This window comes from Chlorocebus sabaeus, chromosome 4 (genome assembly GCF_047675955.1).
Source record: "Chlorocebus sabaeus isolate Y175 chromosome 4, mChlSab1.0.hap1, whole genome shotgun sequence".
Classification (NCBI taxonomy): Eukaryota; Metazoa; Chordata; class Mammalia; order Primates; family Cercopithecidae; genus Chlorocebus; species Chlorocebus sabaeus.
Genome location: NC_132907.1, coordinates 61,825,336 through 61,841,042, shown reverse-complemented (window position 1 = coordinate 61,841,042; position 15,707 = coordinate 61,825,336). Strand labels below are relative to the sequence as shown.

The 15,707-nt window shown below is 40.5% G+C and overlaps 1 protein-coding gene across 4 annotated transcripts in view; it reads left to right on the top strand.

Moving 5' to 3' along the window:
• The window catches only part of NPR3 (natriuretic peptide receptor 3), an 85,803-nt gene that overhangs the window by 23,259 nt on the left and 46,837 nt on the right, over positions 1-15,707 (top strand). For all 4 annotated transcript variants that reach the window (XM_007961306.3, XM_037990736.2, XM_007961305.3 and 1 more), the window contains exon 3: positions 4,566-4,732. In XM_007961306.3, the coding sequence (XP_007959497.1) occupies positions 4,566-4,732 (167 nt within the window). The remainder of the gene's footprint in view (positions 1-4,565; positions 4,733-15,707) is intronic.

Sequence of the window (15,707 nt, the reverse complement as noted above, 5' to 3'; positions counted from 1 at the left end):
CTTTATTGGCTGCAGCTCTTCAGCCACAGGATTGCTGGGCATAGGGCTTGGTGCTGAGCAGACTACTTTCCTCTTTCATAAGTATTCTGGACCCAGTGCAAGCTTGGGTGTTTAATACGGCATTAGTATCCACCACTCCTCTGCAAGTGCTGTCCTCAAGGTCACCAGTGAGCTTCTCATGCCCAAATCCATTAGCCTTACCTGAGACTAATGCCTCCATGCCTCCAAAGCTGTGCCACCCAGTGGAACTTTCTGCAATGATGGCTATGTTCTAGTCTGTGCTGCCCAATATGGTAGCCACTAGCCACATGCGACGTTGAGTGCTTTAAATATGGCAAGTGTGACTGAAGAGCTGAATTTTTAATTTTAATTGCATTTAAATAGTCACACATGTGGCTAGTGGCTCCTCTGTGAGACAGCACTGCTCTAGAGCATTCAATCTTGTTGTCATCCATCCCTTTCTGGTAACCCTATGCTCTTAGCTTTGGCGACACAGCATTCTTCTGGTTCTCTGTTAGCTCCTCTCTGTCTCCTCTTACTCCTCTTGCCCACTAAAAATAGCATCCCCCCAAAGTGTCTGTGCTCTGCCCTTCTCCCTCTGCTTTCTGCACTGTCTTTCATGTCTGGCGAGGCAGCCCCTGGTTTCTAACTTGGAGCCGTGTGGAAATGACACCCAGCACGGTCTCTAATCCTCACTCCTCTTTTTGACTTCGGACTAGTGTTTCCACCTTTAGCCTGGTGGTCACTTGGACATTCTGCAGTCGCCTTGGATTTACCATACCCCTAACTGAAATCATCATTTCCATGTCCTCCTAACCCCCTCCTCCTCCACCTGGCTCTGCTGCTGCTTTACTGATAACCTGTTTTCCTTTTTCTCCTTGGCGTCATCTGTGACGTGCCTCCCTCTCTGTTGTCCCTCACTCCCTAACTGTTGTACAGTCTTAAGATTCCTCATGCACCGCACTCTGCCTTTGTTCTCAAGGGCTCTCTTTTTTTGATAATAAAATTCAAGGCTTATTGTTGAAAATTTACTATATTCAGAAAAATACCAAAAAGAAAAGAAAAGAAAAGAAAACTTGTGCATAATTGTAACCATCCCGAGAACCATTTTTAACTTTTTTGGTGTGACTTCCCACATATAACCTTCCCTAACCTCTTGCCTGGATTACTGTGGCTGTGAACGCTTGGTGTCTCCCCCACCCTAATCCACTGCTATTTCCCAAGGCTGATTCTCATCATATCACTCTTCTGTTCTGCTCGTAAATCTCCAGAGGCACCCAGTTGTCTACTGCATTAAGTTTGTCCCCACTGATGGGGCATCATGCCAAGCCGACCTCTGCTTTCCTAATGCTCAACAGCCCTGATATGGGAGAAGTTACTGACACACCACAGTTAGAAATGCCCACAAAAGCAGGAAGTCATAATATCAGTTATGGTTAGAATAGATACCTATTTAGCTTGGCTTAAATTTATTAAGCACTACTATTTCCATCCTTTTTTTCTAGGAAGCAAAACTCCAGGCCAGGCTTGGTGGCTCACGCCTGTAATCCCAACACTTTGGGAGGCTGAGGCAGGTGGATCACTTGAGGTCAGGAGTTCGAAACCAGCCTGGCCAACACAGTGAAACCGTGTCCCTAATAAAAGTACAAAAATTAACTGGATGTGATGGTGCACGTCTGTAATCCCAGCTACTTGGGAGGCTGAGGCAGGAGAATTGCTTGAACCCTGGAGGCAAAGGTTGCAGTGGGCTGAGATCATGCCACTGCACTCCAGCCTGGGTCACAGAGAGAGACTGTATCTCAATAAATAAATAAATACATAAATAAATAAATACATACATAAATAAAATAAAATAAAATAAAGAAAAAAATGAAAAAAAGAAAAGAAAAAAAAAGGAAAACAAAACTCCAAAACCATTACCTTTTAGATTGTGGTAGACAGATTTATTATACTGGATTTTGCTTCTTTGTGAATTACAAAAAAGTTTTTGTCCATTTGGTTTCCCGAGATAGTTGCAGTTTCTAGTTCTATGTGTATTTTCTAATTACGTAGCATACAAGTCTGTAGAGTTAAGCATTTCCCTTCTTAGACCCCTGGAGAAAACTTTTTTTCCAGAGCTGAAACTCCTACCCTCTTTGCTTGAGACATCACCTCTACTGAGTCTTGATACTTTGAGTCAATTAAAAATGAATCAATAACTATTTATTGCATGCCTGCAAGCAATGGGCTCCTCCATTGGACAAAGATGTCCTGAGCATTCTTAGAATTTGGGGTCTTCCTGGCGATGGACTTGGCCTCTTAACAAAGGCCATGCTGTATCTTGATGATTGAGCATCCAGCTGGTTTTGCCTGTTGATGGCTCACTGGCCCGAGCATGGGTATGACTCTGCCCACACCGTTGCCTCCTCAGTGTCTGGGAGGTTTCATGGGAGAGGAGGAAGACTGTCAAGTTTTGCTCAGTGGCCTGAAATTTAATCTTGTGCTCAATGAGCACAGATTTAGTTCCTAATGAATTCTGTCCTCAGCTGCGTCTTATTTATCTTTTAACAGCTCCCTGGCACATGTAAGCAATTAATAAATGGTTGCTATTATTAGGATTATGATTATACAGATGCCTCTGCAAACATTTTCTTTGTCTCTGCCTTTTCTCGGGCTCTAGACTAAGTGCCCAGCTGCCTGCTGGCTGTCAGGCACATTTGCACCTTTGCCTGTGCTGTGACGTAGGCTCAGCCAAGCTTGCCTTCCACCCTCCTCCCCTCCTATTAAAATCCTGTTCACACAGTTAGGACCTTTCTAATGCCTCTTCCTCACATGCAGCCTTCCCCCAGGTTAGAGCTCATTGCCTCTTCTTCTCTGCTCTGTGTTGTTTCTTGTACCCCCCGTAGTAAGCTGTGGTCCTACCTGTAATAACTTCAGTTGTTTATGTGTCACACCCTCAGCCTCTCATTGAATGTGGTGGAGACTGTATTTACAATGCTCACCCTGCCAGTCTCAGGACCTTGTATAGTTCATACATGTTTGTCTGTCTGATTCATACTGTCATAGAAATTCCAAAGCCACCAAGTCTTTGTTAAACTTCTTTAGGAAGAGTAGAGTGAGTGCCACAAAGTCCTGGCCGTATATCCCAGAGACATTCTCACGGCTTAGCTGTTGGGTTCGAGGCCTCTGCCAAGGATGAGGGGGCTGGCGCTGGACTCCAGCAGGTGGAGTTCCTTGTATTTTCAGAGATCACCAGGAATCCTAATAATAGTTCATAGAAAAATAGCTTATTGTCAAAAGTTAGAGGTCCACCTTGCCTTTTGGGGCCCTGTAAGCCACATGTTTTCTTGAAAATAAAATAACGAAGAGAAAAGTAATTATTCTTACCCACGTAATTTTTTGCTTTTGTAAAAGAGAGACCTGTGAAAGACTGGGATACCCAGCTTCTCGCCGCATCAGTTTCCTTATCTGTAAAATAGAAAGGATCATGGTACCCATATTGCGGGGTCTTGTGAGGAGTAATTATTTTTATGCATATAAAGTGCTCAACAAATAGAGCTTTTATTATTATTATTTTATTTTTATTATTTTATTATTTATTTTATTATTATTATTACATATGTGCTTATAAATGTTAGCAATGTTATTATATATATACTTAATAAATGTTAGCAATTATCATATATGTACTTAATAAATGTTAGCAATTTTTATCTCATTACCACTAATGCACTAATGGACATCGTCTAATAAATAATTTCTCTGATGTTGCTAGCACTAGAGAGACACGAATCTTTGAGTTCACTTAAGCTACTGTTCACCGTGAAAAGATTCAAGAAATATCAATAATCTCAAACTTTTTTAACAGCACTAACTTTCTTTTTTTAAAGTTATACTTTAAGTTTTGGGATATATGTACGGAACATGCAGGTTTGTTACGTTGGTATACACGTGCCATGGTGGTTTGCTGCACACATCAACCCGTCATCTACATTAGGTATTTCTCCTAATGCTATCCCTCCCCCAGCCCCCACCTCCTGACAGGCCCTGGTGTGTGATGTTCCCCTCCCTGTGTCCATGTGTTCTCATTGTTCAACTCCCACTTATGAGTAACATCACTAACTGTCTAATAGTTGTGCATATCCATTGTCGTGCGTCGCTGTGACCTGCCATCCCACCCACACATAACATCAGGTTTATTATGCCACACTAGCCACTTGATTCACCTGCACATTTGATCGTAGGTATTAAAAAAGAAGTGTGAATGGCAAGGAATAAAAACTGAATTCTTTCTTTTATAGTGCTGCAATTTTGGGGGTGGAGTAGGGCTGAAAATTGCAGTTACATGGTTATTACAAGGCTATTACCTCAACAGTACTCTTCTTTCTTGCTCACATTTCAAAGGAACACATGTGCAAAGGGCCTTCTTCTCCTTTAATGGTCTTGACATCGCATCATACCTAAGGGCAGAACTATGACAATACTTCTCTTCCTGGTGCCAAAAGTAACATGCGGGGTTGTAAAGGCAGAATGGCCTGTTTTTGGTGGCTAGCTTGGAATTGCAAATATTTTTATTTCTTTCATAGGAGATGGCTCGTGGAAGAGAGGAGACAAACACGACTTTGAAGCTAAGCAAGCATACTCGTCCCTCCAGACAGTCACCCTACTGAGGACAGTGAAACCTGAGTTTGAGAAGTTTTCCATGGAGGTGAAAAGTTCTGTTGAGAAACAAGGGCTCAATATGGAGGATTACGTAAGTGCCTGATTATGAACCTAGGCCTTCAGCATCCTGAAAACAGTCTTCTAATTAAATCAGAGATGACAGAGTGTCCCATTCTGAGCCATTCAAAAATTCCTAGGTTCAGGTCTGAATTTCACTGTTGCCTTCTCTCTCTCTCTGTGTGTGTGTGTGTGTGTGTGTGTGTGTGTGTATTTTCTTTCTGGGTGGTTTTCCTCCTTCCCTCCCAAATATACTCACTATCATCTGTACCCTTCACTTACACTTTTTCAGCTGCTGCAGGAAGGACCATTGCTATTTCGTGGGCACTTGTGGTGGTGCTGAGTAGAATGTCTGTAGACTTCCATCACGTATTTGACTAAGAGGGTTTTGGGGGAGAAGAAGGATGAAGGAGTGCCAAAGGTTTGCATGCCTCATTTTTCCAAAGCTTGGTGGCATTGGGTATTTGGGGTTTTAGGAGACAATTTCTTTTGGCAGCCTGGCTTAGCGCTCTGCCTAGTCTGCTTGTAGACGGTGTGGTTGCCTCTTTCTGCTGGAAGTTGCTTACTAATCACATATTGCAGGGCTTCACATTCCATTAGTGCTGTTGTTACTAGTGCATTTCAGGAGTGGACAAGAGTCAGAACCTTAGTTCAGACTGAAGATTAAGCAGAGGGAGAGCTGGCACTGCAGGCAACTGACCACACCTCATTTGGCATCATTGTTTTGACTGCCTCTGACATGCTTTGTTGCATGGCCAACACGCCACTCCTGTAAATCCTTTCTTAGAGCAGGATGAGCGGTGGGCACCTTGGACTAGTTGAGTAGGTGTGCTGGTCTTCAAAACGAATCACTCTACAGCATCCAAAACTGAAAAGGAGCACCTTCTTCCTCCTCTTCTTTTGTTTTGAGTCAACATTTCGCTCCGTCTCCCAGGCTGGAGTGCAGTGGCTCACTGCAGCCTCAAACTCCTGGGCTAAAGTGATTCTCCCTGTTCAGCCTCCTGAGTAGCTGGGACCACAGGTGCACACCATCGTGCCAGCTAATTAGGAGCACATTCTTAATGATAGGCATATGGCCTGGAGAGTCCCTGCTCAAAGTGGATAATGATCAACTTCATAAGAGATGGCCACTTCCAAACAGGGTTTCTTCTAGTTCCTCTACTTGAAATACCACAGAGTACTGGCATTGGCCTCAGAGCTGTCTTCAGAGTCTAGATCTAGCACTTCTGAGCTGTGTGGCTTGGAAAAATTGCTCCATTTCCCCGATTCAAATTACTTTTTCCTGCTGGAGGATTTCGGATTATTTACCTGAAGCATTTAGCACTATCCCTGTCAGAAAGTTAGAATGAAATAAATGGTACCTCTTTTGTACCACTGTTTCAAGATTATACCTGTCTTTATAGGAATTTGTTATCAAATGGCATACAAAGGGTCTTATAGACATATTTATTAATGTTTTAAATGTTGCATATACTCACATCATTTAAAATGTCTTTTGACTTTTTAAATCAGTGCTGTCTGGTAGTTATACAATGTGAGCCAAAAAAGTGAGCCACATGTATAATTTTAAATTTTCTAGTTGACATATTTCAAAAAGTGAAAAAAAAACAGGCGAAATTAATTTTAATAATATATTCCAAATAACACAATATAAACATATTATTTCAACATTTAATCAATTAAAAATTTTTAATGAGATTTTAATGTATTTCTTGCACTACGTCTTGGAAATCCAGTGTGATTTTACACTTATAGTGTGCGAAGCCCTTGTTCAAGCTCCACATGACATAGCCACACATGACTAGTGGCTACCATATTGGACAGCGTGTTCTGAATTATGAAAGAAGTAGGGTTTCTGCAACAGAGCCTACGTTTAAGGAAACATATGGTAGTGCTGTCATCATCCAAATCCTTTGTCTCAGAAACAAGAAAGAACACAAAAGGTACTGAACTTCCTTCAGTAGTGCTGCCACATGTAGGCTGGGTCATTATTGAAAACATCAAACTCTTTTACATATGCCACTGTATATTATTTTACTTTATTAGGTTCATATTAATTTTATGGTTTAAAAACTCAACAATGGTGCCATGTTGTCTGGTTTCCTCTCATTGGGCAAAAGTTGGCATCCCAGCCAGGAGCAGTGGCTGACGTCTGTCCTCCCAGCACTTTGGGAGCTTGAGGCAGGCGATTGAGCTCAGGTGTTGAACACCAGCTTGGGTAACATGGTGAAACCTCATCTCTACAAAAAAATACAAAAATCAGCCAGGCATGGTGGCATGCGCTTGTAGTTCCAGCTACTTGGGAAGCTGAGGTAGGAGGATCACCTGAACCCAGGGAGGTCGAGGCTGCTGCAGTGAGCCATGATTGCACTAAGACCCTGTCTCAGAGAAAAAGTTGGCATCCCACTACTGGGTAATTCTTCTTGGTTATCTGTTATTCTGTGTTCATAATATTACATCTTATTTTAATGGTAGTCTAAGCAAAATCTCACTGGAAAGGTATACCTACTACAAAGATTTATAGAACATTCCAAACTTAAGAGCTCTGTAGAGATTCTTTGCAGCCCTAGATTACCATACTGCTTCCCTCTGATAGTGGGACTGTTAAAACTGACTATAAATAAATAAAAATTAGAATTTTAAGTAGAAGTTAGAGCTAACTATAATAACTTATTTTAGTTCTGAAGATGTGTCCATCTTTTGTATGTATGTAGGTTTTAGTGGGGTTTTTTTTTTTTTTTTTTTGAGATGAGGCCTCCCTGTGTTGCTCTGGCTGTTCCTGGGCTCAAGTGATCCTCCTGCCTTAGACTCTGGAGTAGGTGGGATTACAGGTGCACACTACCACGCCTGGCTGAGTTGGGCTCTTGTAAACACCAGCTGCAGATGTTTATCAAGTTAGGTTAGACAGGTGGCCCTGGTGAGTATCCTGGGAAGGAACTATGGGAGCCAAAGAGCCAGCACCTGGTGTGGCTGGGTTCCCAGAGACTAGTCCTTGATATAATGTGGTGGGAGAGCCTGTAGGAGTCTGGGGTCTTCTCTCTAGACTCAGTCTTTTTGCTTCTCTTACTTGTGCTAATGAGTTGTCTCATCTGCTTTCTTAGAACTCCAGTTGATGACACCCATCGTGAGCTCTTCGTTCTCTGCTATCCATCTCGAATTCAGTGACTTTGGTGGACTCTCATTTGTTCTAAAATTTACCATGCATTTCCAAAGAATCACATAATCTAGGAATAGTGGCAGTTTTGTTTCTTTTAAATTCTTCTACTTTTAAGTATGTTTAATTGAAAGTGTACTTAAGAAGCTGGGCACAGTGGTACATGCCTGTATTCCCAGGTACTTGGGAAGCTGAGGTGGGAGGATCACTTGAGTCCAGGAGTTTGAGCCCAGACTGGGTAACATATCAAGACCTCGCCTCTAAAAAGATAAGTAAATAATTTTTTAAAAGTATAATTAAGAGTGTGTATACTTAATTCAAGTATTAAGTATATTGAATTAAAATTAAATATAATTAATTAAATTAAAACTTCAAATGGCCTTGGGTGGGATCCCAATACATGTTAAATATAAGCAGTGATAGTGGGCATCTTAACTTTAATGTAAAGAGTATATGACAGAATTCATATCTGTTCACATCACCACTTAAGCATGATGTTTGCTGTGGAGTTTGGGGGACACTCTTTATTAGACTGGCAATTCCCTTTTCTCTCTTGTTAGTGAAGTTTTTTTCTTTGGCAAAATGATTCCTTGTAATACGATAACTGAAACAAAAATAGCACATCAAGCATCAAGGTTTGTATAATGTAGGTTAAGGAAAATCTTTGGACATAGGTTTTTTACTTTAGGTGTTACATGTCATATGATACCACTGACTCTATTTTATATATGTTAGTATTGCATTCATCATATTACCATGTTGTCAGCATCCTTAAAAAGGTTATGATCTTCTGAAAATGAAAAATTTGAAACTTTAAAATATTTACAGACTATACTAAAGCTTTGGGAGAATAGAGTAGCAATGACGGTTTTAGTAAAATTAATGTTCCATATTTTTAACTTACCAAATTTTGATGGATTAATGCCATTTTGTTTTGGTAAAATTGATCTCTTCTCTCCTCTATCCATCTCTTGCCCTCTCTCTTTTTAATTGACTTTTTAGTAGAGATAATTGCACATTTACATGCAGTTTTAAGATGCAATACAGAGAGATTCCTTGTATACATTTCCCAGTTTCCTGCAATGGTAACACTTTGGAAAATTATAAGATCACAACTAGGATATTGACATGGATACAATGCAATTATTATGCTCAGATTTCCCAGTTTTACCTATACTCTTTGTGTGTGTGAGTGTGTGTGTGTGTGTGTGTATGTACTAAGTTCTATGCAATTTTATTCTGTAGATTTGAGTGTATGAATTTTATCAAATGTATATTCTTACACATATTGTGATACTCAGTGTTTCTTTACTCTGTTATAAAGTTGCGATGTGAGTTGCATTAGTAGATGTTTCTGATTGTAACCATTTATGCACTCCTAGGATAACCTAGGACCATCTTAACCTCAAGACTGAGTTGTTCTATTTCCCAGTTCACATTTTGGAGAATATACTTATGGTTGAACCTACACATGCCTGCCTAGCTGGAGATTTTCAGGCCGGATTGTCTCAAATGCTATTAGCAGCCTGTAAATTAGCTTCCCTGAGTCTAGTGTTCACTCTAGTTTCCCTCAGCTTGGGTGGTACATGTAAGTGGTGTGACAGAAAATACGGTTGTTTAGGGCTAGTCTATCACCGGGGCTGTAAGTGTTACATATATTACAATTGTCTAGTCATTAGTACATGTATCTTATGATAGTGTCCCCACTATTCCTATGGGTAATATAATATTTTAAAAAAAGCATTTGTCTTTTTACTAGTGAACCAAGGGGAAATCTATTCCATTCTGATGCTTTTTTTTTTTTTTTTTTTTTTTTTTTTGAGATAGAATCTCACTCTGTCACCAGGCTGGAATGCAGAGGCACAATCCCGGCTCACTGCAACCCTTGCCTCCTGGGTTCAAGCGATTCTCCTGCCTCAGCCTCCCAAGTAGTTGAGATTGCGGGCACATGCCACCACACCCAGCTACTTTTGTATTTTTAGTAGAGATGGGGTTTCACTATGGTGGTCTATGTGGTCTTGATCTCTTGACCTTGTAATCTGCCTGCCTCAGCCTCCCAAAGTGCTGGGATTACAGGCGTGAGCCCTCTCACCTGGCCTGCATCATGTTTTAATGAGGCCCAGTGGCCACCCCTGGAGGCAGTGCAGCCCAGTGGTTAAATATGCAGGCTTGGGATTTGATAGACCTGGCTGCCTCTTACAATTCTTATCTTGGGCACCTTTCTGAGACATAGTTCGTTAGTTTACTGGCTATCAAATGGGAAGCATAATTTTTAACTGACAAAGTTGTTCAAAAAACTCAAGAATTGTATAAAAATAATATAATATTCACCACAATGACAGGCATTCATTGGATGGTAAGCATTCATTGGTGCTTGCCAATGATGAATACTAACCGTGATGAATACATGGTAAGCATTCATCGGATGGTAGCTATCATTTCTCTTACTTTTGTTTCTTGTATTCCAGGCTGATCTATATGACACTCTTGTGTGCCTACTGCACGCAGTACTCTTACTCATCCTTCAGATTGTAACTCAAACACCACTTCCTCAGGACAGTCTTTCCTGACACCCCAGACTATGTCATGGTGCTCTGTTCCTTTCCATCACAGTACACCCCTTGGGTTGTAATTACACACTGATGTATGGGATTTTCTGATTACCCTTTGTCTCTTCTACTGTAAACTCTTCGAAAGCAAGAACTACTCTTATTTCTGCCCATGCTTGCATTCTCTTACTGTGTACATGGCACATAGGAAGTGGCCAAAGTACCTATTATTATTGTTATTATGATTATTATTTTTGTTATTATTGAATAGAAAGGACATAAAATCAAACCCACTTCCTCTACAGTGGCGGAAACCGAGGCTGAGAAAGGTGGGGTGGCCTTTCCAAATGTAACTAGCATATTGCAGTCAGTACAGTGATGTTGGCTGGTGGTGGAGTCCTACGCTTAGACCTTATTGGGTACACAAAGCCAAGTATTCAGTTTCTCTTATGCCATGGGAGATAGTGTGGGGATAGTAATGGGGTTTCACAGTGGGGGTTCTGAGGACCATCTGGAGGTCACCTGAAATCTAAAGTGAGAAGTAAAGCCCACTGCAGAGGTTCTCAAGTGTCAGTGGGGCTCTAAGTATGACTCAGACAAGTTTTTGCCAAGTACCTGCCTGGCCTTCTCTGGTGGTTTCTATTGGGTTGCCCATACGTGCAGTGGCCCTCACTCAAGGGCGTCTTGATGGTGGTGGTTGGCCTCTGCCCACGAACAGTTCCAATTCCAGAGCACTGGTATTTGGTTTTAGAATGCACTGTGTGGTGGCCAAGCCAAGATTAGTTGCATCCCTTGACTCCTGCCTGGGTCAGTGACTTTCTTTTTCCACTACATCAGTCTGACCCTTTTAACAACAATGTACCCCATAAGGGGGCAAACTCATGACCTGAAGATCATGTGTCTCAGGCTCTGCAAGTGAGCCTGGCAGCAACACAGGCTGAAGTATTTCCTTCCTTTCCCTGCGCCCCACCTGCCCAAATACACACATGTAAGATACTGGTTTCTCTCTCCTCTTTCAGACACTTGGCAAAGTCTGGCTAGGACCTCATCTCCTCTTCATCCTCAGTGACCTAGTTTTCCTATTTTTTTCTGAAGTGTAAACCATCATTCCTTTGATCATCAGATGCTGTTTACTGAGTGCTCCAGAAGTATGGATGTGAGCCTGATCCTGGAAAATGAGTGGTCCCGCCTGGGGTGGGATCCTCACCCCCTAAAAATACTTGAGCAGGTATATAAATATCCACGGCTGTGAGCTCTGGGGGCCCACGAGAGCTGCATGCCTATGCCAGCATGTACAAAAGCAACATACACCTTAGTGTAAAGCACTCTGACGTGCTGGTGATAGTCACAGGAGTCTGGACAGTTTATTTTGTAGCAGACCGAATGTGGCACATATGTGAAAATATCCATGTTTCTAGAGAATCAAAATTAAACAGTGAGTTCATTTTGCTCTTTAGTAAGAGATACCTTTCAAATTCATTCATGTTTTCATGAGCTCGTTAGGTGGATGAGGGTTTCTTGACCTAGGGTGTGTTAATTCTTTATGATTATGTACAAAATGTTGTGTGTAAGTGCACATGTGTATACTTTTGGAGAGAAGGGTCAGCACCCATCATCTGATTCTTAATGGGGGTCATTGTAGCAAAAAGTAGAAAATCATTGAACTAGACCATGGCTTGTCAATATTCCATTCACCCAGTTACTGTCTTGAGCCGTGTTTATTCGCATGGATAGGATACTACAACATTGTGTATGTCACGTTGCACTGAAAAATCACTCCCTTGGAAGGAACTAAAGAAAGGCCTAAATGCTCAACTGCTACCTTATCTTACATGATAAAAGCCATTAGTTTTATTTCTGAGACGAAAGACATACTCATTCATTCATTCTGTACCAGGGAGACAGTTCAGTCTTTTCGATTCCCAGTGTTTTTGCATTATGCTTTTAAGAGTAGACTTAAATTTGTCCCTGCTACTATTTCCCATGTTAGACTGAGTCAGTGTTGGAGACACATTTTCCTCTCAGTCAGCTTATTTGGCTTTTCTGGCATGTAAATTCCACTTTTGGCTTGACCCACTCTCCTGATTGTGTTTGGCACTTTTGAGACCCATTCGCTGCCTGGCCCTTTAAAAGTTGGTTCTGTCTTTGGGTGAAGTTCACACTCCTTCCCCCATATTGTTGTTGTTTAAGTCAAAATAATACACAACTTTCTAGACTGAAAGGGCCCAATATAATGAATTGAAGAAAAGCCCACAATGAATTAAAAATATATTCATAGTACTAAAGAGTTATAGATAAACATGAATCTTCTTTTCTGCCCTTCTCTACTTCTAACTCCCATTTCCCTAGAGACAGTCATCACTAATGTTTTATCTGTTTTTCTGCTGTTTCTCTCCATATTTCTAAAATTGATTATTTATATTACTCTTTTTGATAGTAAAAATTTTGATATGATCTCTTGACTTCCTAAAGTGGAAAAATATTTAACTAGCTCTTTTATGTACTCTTTCTCTGCCACTTCTTCCTTTTCCTTCTACCTTCCCAATATTTTATAACATAGTTTCTGGTTAAAAATACATTCATAAAATAAAATGTGAAGAAAAGCTAAAAAAATTCAGAACTTTTGTTATTATGACCATATAAATACTTATAGTAGAACCATAGAGTATTCTATAATTACATACCCTTTCCAGTACAGCTTTTTGTTTTCTCTGACCTTACTAATTGCCTTAGTTTTTTATTTGCTTCTGTGTCTGTGTAGTTCTTACTCTTTCATTTTCACTCTCTCAGCCAAACATTTTAGATAATGTTAATTTTTTAAATCCTTTATCGTCCTGCTCTAATCTAGAATAATTTATTTCTCCAGTACTACCTGGAAATATCCTACAGTTCTCTCCTATATTATATCTCTTTTCTTGGTATCATATCTCCTTCTTTCTTAAATTTCCCCTTAGTTTTGAAGAAGAAAGGAGGCATGCATCAAAAATCCTTTTTTTTTTTTTTTTTTTGAGATGGGGTCTCACTCTGTCACCCAGGCTGGAGTGCAGTGGTGCCATCTCAGCTCACTACAACCTCCACCTCTGGCACTTAATAGATCCTCACACCTCAACCTTCTGTGTAGCTAGGACTATAGGCATGCTTCCATGCCTGGTTAATTTTTGTATTTTTAGTAGAGACAGGGTTTCATCATGTTGCCTGAGCTGGTCTCGAATTCCTGGGCTCAAGTAATCCTCCCACTTTGGCCTCCCAAAGTTCTGGGATTACAGGTATGAGCCATCATGCCTGGAAGGAAAATCTTTTGAGACTTTGAGTATCAGAAAACATTTTGTTTTAGTCTTACATTTAATTGACAGTTTAGCTGGGTATAAAATTTTCTTTGAATATTAATTTCCCTCAAAATTTTGATGCTGTTACTCTACTGTTTCGTGGCTGTTAGTGTTACCATTATGATTATTTATCTTTTTCATGCTTTCTTTTTCTCCAGCTCTAGAAGCTTTTAGTATTTTCTCTTTCTTGTTGATTGTATCAGTAAGGATCTAGTCAGGAAAATAGAGCCTATGCCAGGTGATTCAACAAGGATTTAATACGAGGAATTACCTTTAAGGTGTAGAAAGAGCTGAGATACCAAATGGCGGAATAAGGCAAGCCAGAGATTAGCAACAGCAGAAAGCCATTACCACCTGTAGAGCCGGAAGGACCACGGAAGAGATAGTTTTCCCAAGACTCCAAAGTTAGGGTTGCCATTGGGAGATAAAAGGATAGAGTAAATGCAGCTTCTTCTAAAGATGCTGCCCAAGGCAAAGGGAAAGTGGGAGAAATATCCTGGCTTTTTTCTTCTTTCTGGTAGGACCAGAAAGAAGTGCTCTTCTTGGCTGAACCAACTAGATGTCAGTTGACAGGGAAAGGGACCTGGAGGAGTTATTTTCATATGATATAGGGCACAGCAAAGCAGATGAAGGGAGGGGAATGAATTGGAGGGGAATGAACTAGGCAGACAACTAGATTCACTGGTATTCTGAAATTTCAAAATAATATGAGCGTTTTTACATTCTTGTTATGAGCACTTTTTGCTTGCCTTTTCTGGAACTTTAAAATGGGATGTTGGCTCTTCTCAGTTGATTCTCTAATTTTCTCTCCTATTTTCCAACTCTTCTTTTTTCTTTTACTTTCTGAGAAATTGACTCATCTTTACCTTCCAGCTTATTTATTGAATTTTTAATTTTTGCTATCATATTTTTAATTTTCAAGAGCTCTCTCTTGTTTTCTGTGCCCCCTCCTTTTTTTTTTTTTTTTTTTTTTTTTTTTAGGCGGAGTCTCGCTCTGTCGCCCAGGTTGGAGTGCAGTGGCCGGATCTCAGCTCACTGCAAGCTCCGCCTCCCGGGTTTACGCCATTCTCCTGCCTCAGCCTCCCGAGTAGCTGGGACTACAGGCACCCGCCACCTCACCCGGCTAGTTTTTTGTATTTCTTAGTAGAGATGGGGTTTCACAGTGTTAGCCAGGATGGTCTCGATCTCCTGACCTCGTGATCCGCCCGTCTCGGCTTCCCAAAGTGCTGGGATTACAGGCTTGAGCCACTGCGCCCGGCCTGTGCCCCCTCCTTTTAAAAGATAGCACCTTGACTTGTTTCCTGTATACAATAGTTTATCTTTCTGAATGCATGCTTTCATCAGTTGTAGAATACAATTTAAAAAATATTTTAACTTATCCAAAGTTGAGATTCATTTTATAATTGGTGGACTGTCATAATTTAATAAGTAGAATTTTTTCTTTCTAAGGGCAACTTAGAAAAAAAGGTGCTGCTTACAATTGCAGGTATATTACATTTGTTGAGATAAGGTTTTTTCCTCTGAGAACTAAATCAGAAGAAAAAAAAGAGATAAGTTTTTTGAAAAATTTTTTTTTTTACTTTCTGCATAGTGTATGCCTTTCAAGTTCATTTTTTTCTATTAATTTTGATCTCTTTCTCTTATAAACTTTTCTTAAACTTTTGGTAATCCTTAGCTGTCTGTTTATATTTAAGGGTGAGTCGCTGTGGAGCTTTCCTGGAAAGCTGTATGTGTATGAGTGGAACATGTTGTAATAATGTATCAAGCTTGTTATTCAAAGCATTATCCCAAATATGAATATCTGGAAGTTAGTTTCTTATCTTAGGTTGGTCAGTTTTACTATAAAATTCTCCTCCAAATTCCTTCTTGAGGGTCATAAGGCTGCCCTATATTCTGGGGGCCCAGGGAGTGAGAGTCTTACCTTTAGGACAGCAGACTTATTACTTAAACCCAATTTTCAGTTTTATGCTTCACCCAGTC